The following is a 14,013-nucleotide window of genomic DNA, read 5'->3' as shown; positions in this document are numbered from 1 at the left end:
CTGGAAATCAAGGAAAAATATTTACTTCATTTGAAGAGTTCAAATAGAGAGTAAAAGCCCTAAATAGACCAGTACCTGTTTTCCAAAGTCATTTTCTTCATTTTTCCTGCTATCCCACCATCTCCCTTAACATGTCTTTCTATCCTCTTGCGTCAGATTTAAAAAATTAAAAAATTAAAAAAAACTCACAGAAGCGCACTGTCCTTCATGACACTAGCATCTTAGTGAAGGGAAATCAAAGTAGTCAAAACAGATGAAAAAGACTGGCTGCTCTTGGCTGATGATCAGAGGTCAGTGCTCTACGGCCATCGCAGGAACAATAGATCCTTTTTCATGTCCACTCAGGGTTTTACAGCAGCAGCGCTAACGTGACCTCTGCATTCCCCACACACTTTCACCCTCCCTCTTTCTCTATCTCTTCATCTCTCTGAGCTGCTTGTTGTGTACAGCTCTCTCTCTCCCCCTCTCTCTCCCTCTCTCTCTCTGTTGACACTTGATGGTGGTGTTGGATCAGGATAGGAGTTTGTAGATCAGACCTGTCTTTTCTGTTTTGTAAATTTATTATAATATATACTGTTCATGTTTGGTTAAATAACTATCATATCTTAATTCTAACGCTTGGATTTGATTTTTGCTGACACTGAAAAGATGTGGTTTGTCACCTTGTCTTAAGCAGCGGTTTATCCACCTAGAAAATGTTCTTACTCTGGTTTTCAGTAAAGACCTAGTCACGGTCTCTAACCTATACACTGAATATATTGTTTGCATGATCAAATCTTGAACATTGCCAAATAAAATCATCTATACAAGTGTAAAAAATATCTGTATTGGTTGTCAAAAACCCACATTGGTTTAATTTCCTTTAAAGGACGAACGAACAGGTTGAAGAAGAATTTCTTTTTTATATACCAATCCACACAGTATACCACGGTGTTCAAACTCTATTCAGGGTTATAGAGTGAGACATCAACACAGTTTTCCCCATCTACATTCTACAGTAAATCTACAGAACGTGGGAGACACAAAAATGTGAAATATTTTGGCATGAAAATGGATAACTTCAAACGAAATGTGTTATTTGTGTAGCTGTTAATCATAGTAACAAGCTTCACATGCTCCCATTTACCACAGTAAATAATGACATTACAGTAAGACACCAAATGCACAGTGATAACAAGAACACTTTCCTATAACAAAAAAAACTCTTGATTTAATGGGGAATCATAAGGACAATACACAGAAGGACTAACTAAACCTTATCAGATAATGATGAAAAAATAAGTGCTCAAAAACTTAGTGTAGAAATAATAGTATTGGTCATTAAAATGTGTTACTGATAACTGATAGCTATCAGCTTCCTCCAGCATCATTATACTTGTCCCACTAGTGGGCAGTGTGGGTTTCCTGTGAATCCTGTGTTTCTGTCCAGTATTCTCAATAACACAGGCCTGTTCCTTACTATAATAAAATCCTTACAAAATGTGGATTTTGCTCAATTTTCAAGGTCCTGTCTCTTTAACAAGATTGATCAAATCCATATGTTGCTTTATCATTAGTCATCACCCAATTCATCATCTCCAGCTTTAGACAAAATATGACTAATCTTTGAAATACCTCAAAAGAAACAATGGAGGGAAGGAAGTTTATAGGTGACACAGAAATGCTTCATAAATGTGACTGGAGGGCACCAGGAAACGAAGGAAAGGCTTGTGTCCACAGGCTGACACAGAGATAATACAGGAAGAGAAATCGCAGTTCAGCTTCCAAAAGTGATACGACTTATATTATAATAGGGTAGTCTGTTAAGCCACAACACTACACATTATCCGGATACAATAATAGCTCCAGCCATAGTTATTATTATCTATTAAAGAATTTACTAGTGCTTATAATCCTCCCTTGAATCACGTGTCCTGTTCTTACTGATGCTTCACCCCAGATCCTCCCCTAGTCAAGGATGCCGAGCCTTTCTGGTGGATTTTCAACTTTCTTTAAAACAGAAATTATAATTAGGAATTTCTCTTTTACCTTCTCTCAGTCTCTGGGGTGGACGTGGTACTGCTGAGTCCAAGGGATTCCTTAAGGAGAAGAAAAAAAGTGTCAGTTTAAATACATACAGTGGCAAGGCTTCAACTTACTGAACTATGTTTTTAAAGGTCAAATTTTGAGTTATAGTTTAATTTTTGGAGCAACAGGTAATTTAAGAGGATGGCATTTTCCTTCATAGGAAAGTAAAAAACAAAATGGAGCAGACAAACTAGCTTTTTAAGACTGCATTTGAGGAGTAACAAAAGAGGAATTTCAGGTATTTATTTATTTGTAATTTGTTGCACTTTTGAAATACAGATCTTGTAATGTGGTGGCAACAAAACCCACATACTGTATGCCCCTCTACTCGTCACATTTGACCATATTTCAGGATCTATTCCCTAACATTCAAAGACCATCTCAGGGCCGGCTCTCTGCATCACAGTCAGTCCAATGTTACTTTTTAGTCTAACATTTTGGTTTTGCTCAGGATAATCATGACGAGGCAATTCCATGGCCTCTTATCAGCCTGTCTGCTGACGCACATGGGAGGAAGTTGCCTTCTCTGGGGGACTGACATACTCAAGAGCTGGACACTCACCTGGATCTGAGAGCGGAGCTGCAGTGATGTGGCCACTGAGTCAACTGTTCCCTGAAACACAGAGGAGTAAATTATAGTGTCATCATAATGCAGAAATAGAAATCGGCCAACCCACATTATGGAATAACACCAGTAAACAGTTTTGTATCCTCTGCAATTGCTGCACTACCAACAACTAGGTGGTTGAACATATCTGTATTTCATAAGCTATTCAAATGTAACTTTTATTTAGAACGTCAATAAATGTGACAAAACGGCATGTTTTCATCCGTACTCCAGAGGCAGATTATATGATACTTAAGGGTAAAAGAAAATCGTCAAAACACAACTAGAGAACATTAACGCAGTCACTTTCTTGAGACTTAAATGAGAGAATACCCTGGCTAAACAAACGAGATATAACGTGTTCATTAGTTTTTGAGGTGCCAGTAAGCAGATTTGGTCACCTTCTGTTCTGACAGAGCTAGGCTAGCGGTGTTGTCCTGTTTCAGTCTTTAATGCTAAACTTGTGTCAATCTTCTCATCTAACTCTCACAATGAGAAACTGAACTTAAAAGACAACGGAAGAAAACCCCCCCAATAATTTAATGCTGAGATATCAGATTTTTTTTTTTTTTTTGATGAGCCAAGGTCTTAACTGATAAGAAAAAGACTGATAAGACTGTTTACCATCTCTGCATCTTGCACTACTTTACGTTTACGTAGCTCCTCCATCCTTTCACACACGTCACTGAGGGAGGTTCCGTAATACTGAGAATACTCCTGAGCCAGGTCATCAAGGTTTCCCACCGAGCCATCCTGAAAGAGATAAAGAGGCATTCAAGCACTGACACAGATATGACCACAGACCAGAAGAGGAAAAGGACACCCCGCAGAGGTTGAGCGAGATGCCAAACAGCAGGCAAACACTGTAAACACTGACCACTGTCATGATTAAAGCCATTGTTGTAAGCTTTATTACGGTCACCAGCAAAACAAACAGCCAGGAAACACAGAGATAAAGCACCAGGAGTGTAAAAGTATCCGAGACATCCAGCTGTGATGTTGCCTCTGTCTTCACCAGCCTGCTGTCTTCCTGCCCAGCGACCCCTTCCACCTCCTGAGCCCTGAACACCCCTCCGACTGACGCAGCTATGACTCTCTCACTCCGCTCTCTAACAATTCATCAGGACGACTCAAGAGGCCACGGTTCAGTCTACCGTAAATCATAAGAAGTAAAGTCAGTCAGTCGGATGATTCTTTGTCCTGACACAGAGCAAAACCTCCGGGATGTAACCCCTTTAGTTTCCTACTTATTGTGCTACCTGGAATAATGTTCCTTTTTTTTTTTTTTTTTTTAACACGTGGGAAGAATAAATCATTTCAGAGATTTTTTCGCTGAGTTTTCAGACCTAATGACCTTTGGGACCACAATCAACACACAGGGCTGGTTTCCTTGTCAGGGGATTAACCCGAGTTTTAAAATAAAGATGCATTTTAAACCAGAGAACTCAAACTGTCAGACACATTGGTTTATTTGGTCTATTTCTCTGAAGACCAATTCAAGTATTTATTGACAGGAGCAACCTAAGCACTTAATAACTTTGCTGATTATACTTTGTTGACTGTCTAAATAAAGTGCAGAAGCATGTTTAATGATAAGAATTATATTCAATTGCAACACATTTTAATTGGCAAAATGTTTTTTGGGAGGAAAACAAAATGCTGCCTGAATTTTGTGTGATATCAGCATAGTAGACCAATTGTTTAGAGTGACATGCAAAATGTTTGTGTTTTCAGCTGATGCTGTATGTTGACACCAAACATTTTCTTCTTTAAAAAAAACAAAACAATATATGTGATGATTAGAGTATGGTTACACCTGTTATTAGTATGTTCCGCTGCTGTGTGAATGAATAACAACTTCTATCATGTATTTAGTGCAGAGCAGTGAGACAGCTTGACACATTCATGACTTATACAAATAACTAAAGATAATATGACAAATAAAATATAAAAAGACAACATGTGAGAAGAGAGTTCCTCATCACACCTAGTCATGAGTTAAGACAGGGCAGACGACTACAAGCTGTGTCTGATAATAGTCATTCACTACGTCCTTAAACTGTTTCACGCATTATTATTATTATTATTATTATTATTATTATTATTATTATTATTATTATTATTATTATTATTAAGCTTCACCCATGCCATACCCTGAAGGTATGCAAATGAAAACGCTGAAAACAGTCCTCTGCAGTGAAAAGTAATACTGTGGGCTCACTTGTCTCATGGCATGACAGAGTGTGACTGGCTCAACTGTCCAGAAAAAAAGAGCCATTCATTTGGTAAATGACATGCCCCCGGGTCGAAATGGCATGAAAATCTGGCTGCTTTTCATACAGTCAAGAAGCGAGGCTGAGGCACTGTGCCTGGCTGCAGTCGCTCTTCTGCCTCAGACTGCCACTGAGCCACATAAACAGTCTTATTGTGACACACACACAGCCACATGATATCGCATCGCCCTGAGTGCTTATAAGAAACGCTGTGTGTATACATCCCCGTTACAGATGAATGTAAACTAATAAACAATATCAGTTCCATTCTCATGCAGACAATTCTTACAAAATGGGAGTTTAGGGGAAAATATTCCGGTGTGCTTTACATTTCTCTCCGCTTCCTAATTAATGGTCTCCGAGCCAAAACTGCAGCATGAGACATCAACCACAAAGGCTTGAAAAGGAGAGTGTGGTGTCACATTTCTCAGGCTCTGAGCATCTCATAGGCAGACAAAAGATCCACGTGCCCCCAGGGCCCAGAGTGTCTAATGAGTGTTTTTACAGTTCCTCTGTCTTGTCTCACCCTTTCAGGCAAGCAGACCTGGGTCACAAAGTATCAGCAAATAACTTCATAATAAACTATCAATTTATCATGCTTTGAGACAGAGATGTTAAAATACAGTCTTGCTACAGAAGTCAAAACCAAGAGTATCAGAGCATTTAAACAAGCCCATAACGCATCATTTTCTATGATTGATAACTTTGATAATAAATATCCTGAGAGTAAAGTTAAGTAAACTCCATTTTAGGCTTAGTAAAACACAACTGACTGAAAAGTGTGTTGTTTACATCCAAATTGACGTACTTATTTTGAAAAAGATATATCCCACGTTAAATAAATGACTCTAGAAAGGTAGTATGGTGATGAGTTAGACCTATGCTTACCCTGTGTGTGTATTTCTATTTGTTTGCTCTTTTTGTTTCTGTTTCTTCTGCTCTGTTATCACTCCTGTTTTTTTATTTAGTGACACAGTTTTTCTTGACTCTGTTTCAATAAAAACGCAATAAAAATGTGAATGCCAAAAAAAAGACTAGAAATCCTCATCAGAGGGTGCCATGTCCTAAACATCACTGACTATAATAGACTATTGAGGTCTTAAGCAGGGTATTGAGGGATGTTTCAAAAGAACAAGCACGAGAACAAGCACTGACTTGTTTAAGCTTTTTCTACTAGATGAAAGTCTCTATTAACCGACTAAAACAGCAAACGGGGAAAGATGCACACACAGCAGTAAGTTGTCTTTTGAAACAAGGCTATGTACTGTACATTGAATTTTTCCCCAATTAATCTACAGGAAGCTACCAGCTCTAACCATAGGGCCACATTCCAGTGCAAACACAAAAATACACTCACCACAAACAGGCATCTGGCTGCCAACAGTATCTACCCAGCACTAGTTGCTCTTCAGTTCCACCACACAGCTGTAAGGGAAAGGCACCGATTTGAAAGTGAACTCAGTTCAGTGAGTGGAGGACAATACATCCTGCAGTGAAGGGGAGGGGTGTCCGGCACGCATAAATCAGAGGGAGTTTGGTTGAGGGAAGGTTGGGGGAGTTGCAACCACATGTGACGCTGTTGCTGCTGGGTGGGGCGCTCTACTCTCTCCAGCTGTGGCCCACAGGGACTGGTTGACTCACATGTTCAAATAAACCACCACCTCGCAGTGTGTGAGAGTATGCCTGCATGTCTACTGTATGTCTGCAGTGGAGTTAGAGTGATGGGTCAGACTTTAGAAGAAATGTTTAATATTGGTCAGATATGTCTCCCTCTGCTGATATGGAGGTTTCTCTCTGACCACAGTGTTATACAACTCCGTAAACATGTAATTGTTTTGTTTATGGTCTAACAAACTGTTAAATGCTAGGGGTGGGTCAAAATATCGATACGGCAACATATCGTTGTCCTTTGTGTGATACAAAAATCGATACGCTGGCGTCAAATGGTGATATTTTAATTGATCAAATATAGCGCTCTAAATAGATTTCCCTGCTCCCAGCAGCTGCTCCTCGAGATGGCGTTTAACACATGAATGAGGGAAACTTGAACATAAGTTAACTAGCCAAAGAGGACGAGGTTTTCAACGGTATGGCGGACAGCAGTTTGAGGAAAATAACAGACGCCCCAGCCACGTTTCAGTCCAAAGTCTGGACTCATAGTTGCTCCATAGTTCTGTAATGTTAATTTACAGACTAAAAACGTGTGCTTGCAGAATTGTGTCGTTTTCTAACAGTTTGGACTTGCAGTGAATAAAGTGAGAAAACCTGCACTTTTCACAGGCATTTGGTATTCATAGTTAGACCGATATTGTGATGTATCATTATAGGATTGTCTAGCAATATGTTGATGATCGCAGAATTGCTGTATTGTGCTATTATCGGTATCGTATATCATATCCTGTGATTCCCACCCCTATTAAATGGTTTTTCTTCCTTTCTTTTTTCATTACTGTTTGTCAGCTTACAGTCTTCTGCTACATTTGTGGGCACATTGCAATACTGCCTCTTGATGTGTTACTGCCACAGACTGTCCATCAGTGGAATACAGTGACTGTGGCAAAACTGTGTATCGCCTTTAGTGTGCTTGAGCACGTGTGTCCTTGCATGCTTGCACGTAAAAACAAAATGTGGACCTACTTGTAAAAACACTGTTCCATAGCGCAACTACTGGTTAAAAACTCAACAGGGTACCTTTAAAGTTTCCCTACCATTGGATCCTTGTGCAGGGTAATCCTGCTTGAAGGAATCTCATTAGTTTGCCGTTTAAAATAGTTTTTTTTCCACAGATGCGCATCAGGCTCTAGATACCTATATACACCAGCAGGTGGCAGCAAATATTAACTATACACCAATATTTTTCAGTTACTTACTGAGGTGTCATTGATAGTGAGATGAAATTGGACCCATTTAAGTGGAAACTAAATATTTCCTCTCAACTTTAACAAAGAGCAGTGATGTGAAAACGTTCTCTGTGCACTAACAAACTACTAAATATTAGAATCAACACTGCAACTGAGTCTTGCAGTAAAAGTGTAAGCAGATCTAGAAGAAGCATGATGATGTGTCCTCTGCTCACTGTTGTAGTGTGTCCACATATCAAAAAAAGCATCTTCATTTAATATTTTTTCTCCTTTTATAACAGATTAAGGTATACACTGGAGAGTGCCCTGATCAAGCCCCTCTGAGGGTTTTTTTGCACCTCTCCATCACATGTTTTGTTTATGTAGATATTAATTTGTAATTTACATAAAAAAATAAATACACAAAAGCATCTAAAAAAAAAGCAGCCATCAGGCTCCTCTCCTGTGGAACCAGCTCCCAATCTGGGTTCGGGGGGCAGACACCGTCGCTACATTTAAGAGTAAACTGAAAACTCTCCTCTTTGATAAAGCTTATAGTTAGGGAGTGAGGAGTTGCAGTGAACGCCTAGACCGGCGGGGCAGGGTGTATAGCTGCAGACACAGCACCCCTGCTTTTCTCTGCTTCTCTTTACAGTCATCAGATTTACCTATCGTATAATCAATAATATAGTGCCTCTCCTAGTTATGCTGTTATAATTCTAGACTGCCGAGGAAGTTCCTTCTTATGACACGCTCTTTTCTTTTGTTTCCTTTTATGCACATCATGTCTCAGAAGTGCTTGTTACTCACCTAGCTCTGGGGAGTTTACTCCCCAGAGTCCTTATGTTTCTTCTTCACCCAGAACATCGCCTCGGATTAGGGCGACACCAAGACCTGGGTCTTGGGTGCAGCTGTGGCTATGGACCTGCTACACCCTGCTACGCTCTGCGATTCCCTGCAATGCCCGGCTACGTCCTGCTGCGTCCACCGCGTCCACCCATGCTCTGCTGTGCCACGCTACATCCTGTACCGTCATAACCCCAACCGTCAGACACCGCCCACCAAGAGTCTGGGTCTGCCGAGGTTTCTTCCTAAAAGGGAGTTTTTCCTCGCCACTGTCGCAATAGCCACTGCTAATGCTTGCTCTTGGGGGAACTATTGGAATTGTTGGGGCTTTATAGAGTGTGGTCTAGACCTACTCTATCTGTAAAGTGTCTCGAGATAACTCTTGTTATGATTTGATACTATAAATTAAAAAAAAATTGAAAAAATTGAAAATTGAATCTTCACATATCCTTAAGGCATTAAATATCAGGGTGGTGACCTCGTTTGCTTGTAGTTTTAGTCAGTGAGATTATGTGTGGAGAAATAACCCTAAACATCTTTGTCTAATCGTGATCCGTCACCCTACTGCCTCTAATCTTCATCTTTAGAAACTGACCACTGAGTCCAGGGCAGTGAGCAGCAGCAGCAGGAGCTAACAATACCAGCGTCAGACCTGCTGCAGGAGGCTGCAGATTATGCGGAGCTACAGATGGATGGTGGAGATGGTGGAAGGCTACGTTCCGCGCATGATGCCAAAGGGTCAATGCATCTTTTGCCAGAAAGGGCAGTTTTCCGCCTGGCTACACAGCGGCGGGCTGCTCGTCATTTCGGAGCATAGGGAGAGCCAGAGATAGACGCCCTTCCTTCCTCCCTGTCAGCCAGCTCCTTTCCTATCACTGTCAAGTCTCCTGATTTTGTCAGTGCTGACCTAGAAAGTCTGGGACCTCATCTGAGCTTTGATCCCTGGAGAGATCACTCTGTGCTCAATAGAGTGGGAGACACAATTCATGTGTCTGTGGAAAGACTAGCCCATATGATCAGGACCACGGCCTCAGTATCATATCGCATGGAAAAATTGCAAAAGCACCAAACACAAACTCAGAATTTAAGTCCAGACCTGAAGCAATACATATCATGACAGCAATCTTTGTTGAGTGAATGCATGTTACAGTTTATCCAGTGAGGTTTTGGATGGGTTTCTAAAAGGTCATTTTATCAAACCACGGAAAGCCATGAAATCATTCAACTGGAGTTTAAACATTTAGATTACAAAAATTACAGGTTTTCACATGGTCTGCCCTTACAGTAGAATCAAACCAAATCCTTTTCTCTATTAAAAAAAAGGCAGCTACGGTGGAAAACAATAAAAAAACATTACTTTGTGTTGAGTGTTAAGAGACCCAAAAATATTTAAACACAACTTTGAGAAAATGCAGTGAGACATTTAAAAAAGGTCTATGGGTGAAAACAAGGTTTATTTTATGTTTAAATGAAGCAGCCTGTTTTTTACCTTGATGATAACATATTTTGATATTCTCCAATGGATTCTGAAATGTTTTCATAAGACAAAGTGATACAGAAATGTCTAAACCCATGCAGGTCTAAGTACTGTAATCCTTCAATCCAAGTGAGAACACGAGAATCAGCTAAATAAAATAGAGTAACAAGAGTATCATGTGCCAGCTGTGATATGTAATAGATCTATGAAATGTGTGTGTGTGTGTGTGTGTGTGTGTGTGTGTGTGTGTAAATTACTGCTGTTCCAGAGCACCCAAGGGCCCAGTCCAGATCGACAGCCCTGGGGCCCCCCTAAAGAGAAAAAGAGGATCAGAGGAAGAGCTTATCCATTCATGTCGGAGTGGTAAGTGGATTTTTGACAAGTCCCAAATGAAGGGTTGATGGGAAGGGCTGCACTGTGACATGCACACTGTCAGTCACAGATACACACACTGCATACAGAGCACCTGGTCTTGTTTGAACTGCATTAGCGTGGTCTGCAGTACACAGCTCTGCTCCCACTTTTCACCCCGTCAGTCACTGAGCAAGTATCTCTCACTGCTGACGGAGACATAGGAGATTTCTCATGCTCTCATTCTGAATGGTAAACAGAACAGAAATGGCCACACACAAACCTTTTGTAAAAAGATACAAAAAACAAAAATGGAGAGAGTTTCCAAAAAGTTAATTAAAAACTGCATTGTTGTCTTCTGGTGTGCAGCAATAAATAAAGATTGATGCCACCAAGGCAATCCGGCCAGAGGTCCAGATTAAAAAAGGATGTGAGTGAAACTCTTAAAGAAGATTAAGAGGGCAGACAGGAGGCACAGAACAAACCTTTTGTCTACAGCACTAAATCCTATCCTAAATCCAATCGGGATTTGAAATATTAGCTGAAAACAGCCCAGATTTAAATGGAGGAAACTATAGTCTCTAAAAAGCCCCCTGCTATAAAATGCAGCACAATTCACATTTGGAAATATGTATAATATATTATTGCAAAAGCATCATGTGGATCGTTCGGGATTCTAGCTTGTTTTGAAGCAGCTTTTTTATTTGTCCCTGTTCCTTCGAGCATGTTTAATTCAGCAGTGCAGAGTTCAAATAGAGAACAACCTCCTTTAAATTTCAGTTAAATTACATGTATGGAAATTCTGTGTGTATTAAATCCCCTTTTGGATGGCAGTGTGTTTTTTGTAGTGGGGGCGGCCTGTAGATTGTTCCCGTTCCTTAGAGCATGTTTAATTCAGTGGTGCTGAAAACAAATACAGAGACCTCCTCCGTTCAAAATTCAATACAATTCACAACTAGAAAGGCTGTGTGTATTCCTGTTATAAAAGGCTCTATGAATGGTTCTGGGTTTATAATGAAGCAGCCTGTGGATTGTCCATATTCCTTGGACAGTGTTTAATTCAGAGGTGCTGAAATCATTTCATCTGCCCATCACCCCTGTGCTTCTGGTTAATTACCCTTGTGTGACTGCGCCTTGATTCTCGAAGACACGACAGCCAGCTCGGGCCGTCTCCGGGCTACATAATCAGTACGGCAGCTCATCCCTCACAAGACCACAACATCCACTGATCCTCCTGTGAGACACAACACAGGACTCATGGGCAGCTGTCAATCATGCAATGTAAGAGCGTGGGGCCCCAGAATGAGGTAATTCTACATGGTGTGAAAAACAAGTGAAATGGTCCAATCAGGAGAGAAAAAACCCTCTGGACATTTCTCCTTTGAAACTTACTATGAGGAAAAAAAACATGCAGAGGAGACTTGGAAAACACCACAGCACATTGCACAGCAACAAGTTAGAAAAAGAAAAGAGAAAGACCGGACCTATGACCTGAGAACTGACAAATGTAAAACGGTTAACAATGATGTCTCATAAATCGAATGGGCTGTTTACTGGTGTCAGTATTTAAACTTCATTCAGACCCTGAATCTTAACCCAGCAGTGGCACATGTTGCTCCACAGCCACTGAAAGACATAGAAGAATTTCTTATCTGTATTTACATTGGACGGGCAAGTTCAAGGAGGCTTCCATGTCGTTCCGCCATTTTGAAAAAATATAATGGCTGAGAGGGACATAAAGCACTAGCCTGTCTGTCTAGCTAATCCACAGCGCATTTTCATTCAGAGCCAGCGTCACCTGACTGAAACCAGCTGAAACGGAGAAGGAGATCAGTGAGAGGCGCTTGTCACTGCCCCGGCAAATTTGAAAGCCTGCACTGCCCTTTAGTTCATAATGGAGGATCATACTTATGCCGAGCCACAGGAGAAGGAATCCTCGTCGCCAAAAAAGCGAAAATTGAAAGACATGTTGTCATAGCTTCTTGGTACATAACGGCTACTGTAGTTGCAACACGCATATGAAAAAGCGAGGTGCTAGAGAGCACTATTTGTTTGAATGCAAAATACAATTTCACCGCTAGATGGGAGAAATTCTTACACAGTGTACCTTTAAAGAGTAGTAGTAGTATTGATAAGCTCCGACTAGGCCTGTGAAGAATAGTTCAAAGCTTCACTCATAGACACCCTGAAGAAGACTGTTTGTGCTGCTACACGTGAGTTGTAACCCAGCTCAATTTTAACATGCACAAGCATTGTCTATAATTTTAGAATTTCACCATGAAATAGCCATCTGAATAAAGGCTTTTTAACTTTTTGCCGGAAGAGGGCCTTGGACCTCTCTTTTTGTTCAACATTCAGTTATATTTAACTGAATTTAACCTGAATTTATTTATTTTACAAAAATAATATATTTTTAAAAGATATTGACATATCTTCTATGACGAGCGTTGTATATATAAGAGTATTGATCAACAACCGAACTGAAGGAGTATCAATAAGAGTAGTCGTATCAATACAATTGTAACCATACCCATCCCTAGACAGATGTTTGAACTATACTTTTCTAAATGGGGAAACAACCAAAACTGTTATCTTACTATGAGAATTACTGAGATCTTAATAGGATGTATCTGACAACATGTTTCCCTTTCGTCTAGTCAAGGCCAGCGTCTCTGCCAGACTTGCTAGTCATCTCTCCCCTCTGGGATATCTGTTACTCAGAGAACTGCATCTTAACACTGCCGTGATGTACTTCAAACGTTCAGAAGACCGTGCTCAGTGTTTGCACATGCTCCTTTTCACAACCGCAGACATCCCAACAGGGCTGATGAAAACATCTCCTGTCCGACTCAATTTGCCTCCTTCTCTGCATTCGTTCTATCTCCTCTTGTCATTCCAAGGACATCCACCTTACAGCCACTACATCCATTAATGGATCCTAACTGCAGCTAGCCAAGCATGCTCTGACATCATAAGAATTGCATGAGGATCTATAATGAACCTGTATCCCCGTTAGAAAATAGTTCAACATCCAAGAGAGGTCTCGCTTCCAGTGTTTGACATCTCTTCTATGACGGATGAGAATGAAGTGTAGCTATTACACCTTGATTTCTTAAGGCTTATTCCTCCCTGTATTCCATCTACTTTTAGACATGGTAATTAAATATGCATAATCACTCATTGGAATTGATCTCTTGCTCAATATCTGGCCTTTTCTTGAGGTCACATCCTCACAGACAGACAGTTTAAAGTCAATTAAAAATGGCATTTACTTGTAAAATACTTCCGCAGTTTTGTAAAATGTGTCACAGACCTGTACTTACTGTCACCGATAGGGCTGGGTACCAAATTTAATACTTTTTAGGCACCGACCGAATTGCATCTAAATTATTGTGTATCGACAACTGCCTCGTCATTCAATACCCAATTTCAATACCTAAGGAGTAAATCGCATCAGTTAGCCAATCAGCACGCAGCATGCTTCTACCAAGATCTAATAATGCTTGTGATTGGCTTGTTACAGCCTCCTACGTAGAGGCAAGCAGGAAAAAC

The 14,013-nt window shown here is 40.5% G+C and overlaps 1 protein-coding gene across 4 annotated transcripts in view; it reads right to left on the bottom strand.

Moving 5' to 3' along the window:
* sash1b (SAM and SH3 domain containing 1b) overlaps window positions 1-14,013 on the bottom strand; it is a 57,388-nt gene that overhangs the window by 11,977 nt on the left and 31,398 nt on the right. For 2 of the 4 annotated variants that reach the window (XM_035994688.1, XM_035994690.1), the window contains 3 exons: window positions 3,299-3,427; window positions 2,630-2,680; window positions 2,029-2,078 (listed from right to left, as the gene is read on the bottom strand). In XM_035994688.1, coding sequence (XP_035850581.1) covers window positions 2,029-2,078; window positions 2,630-2,680; window positions 3,299-3,427 — 230 coding nt within the window. Of the gene's footprint in view, window positions 1-75; window positions 396-2,028; window positions 2,079-2,629; window positions 2,681-3,298; window positions 3,428-6,304; window positions 6,518-14,013 lie in introns of those variants that run through there. The other 2 variants (XM_035994689.1, XM_035994691.1) reach the window with 2 other exon arrangements.

This window comes from Sander lucioperca, chromosome 18 (assembly GCF_008315115.2).
Source record: "Sander lucioperca isolate FBNREF2018 chromosome 18, SLUC_FBN_1.2, whole genome shotgun sequence".
Classification (NCBI taxonomy): domain Eukaryota; kingdom Metazoa; phylum Chordata; class Actinopteri; order Perciformes; family Percidae; genus Sander; species Sander lucioperca.
The sequence above is the reverse complement of the archived record's forward strand: the minus strand, read 5'-3'. Positions and strand labels throughout refer to the sequence as shown.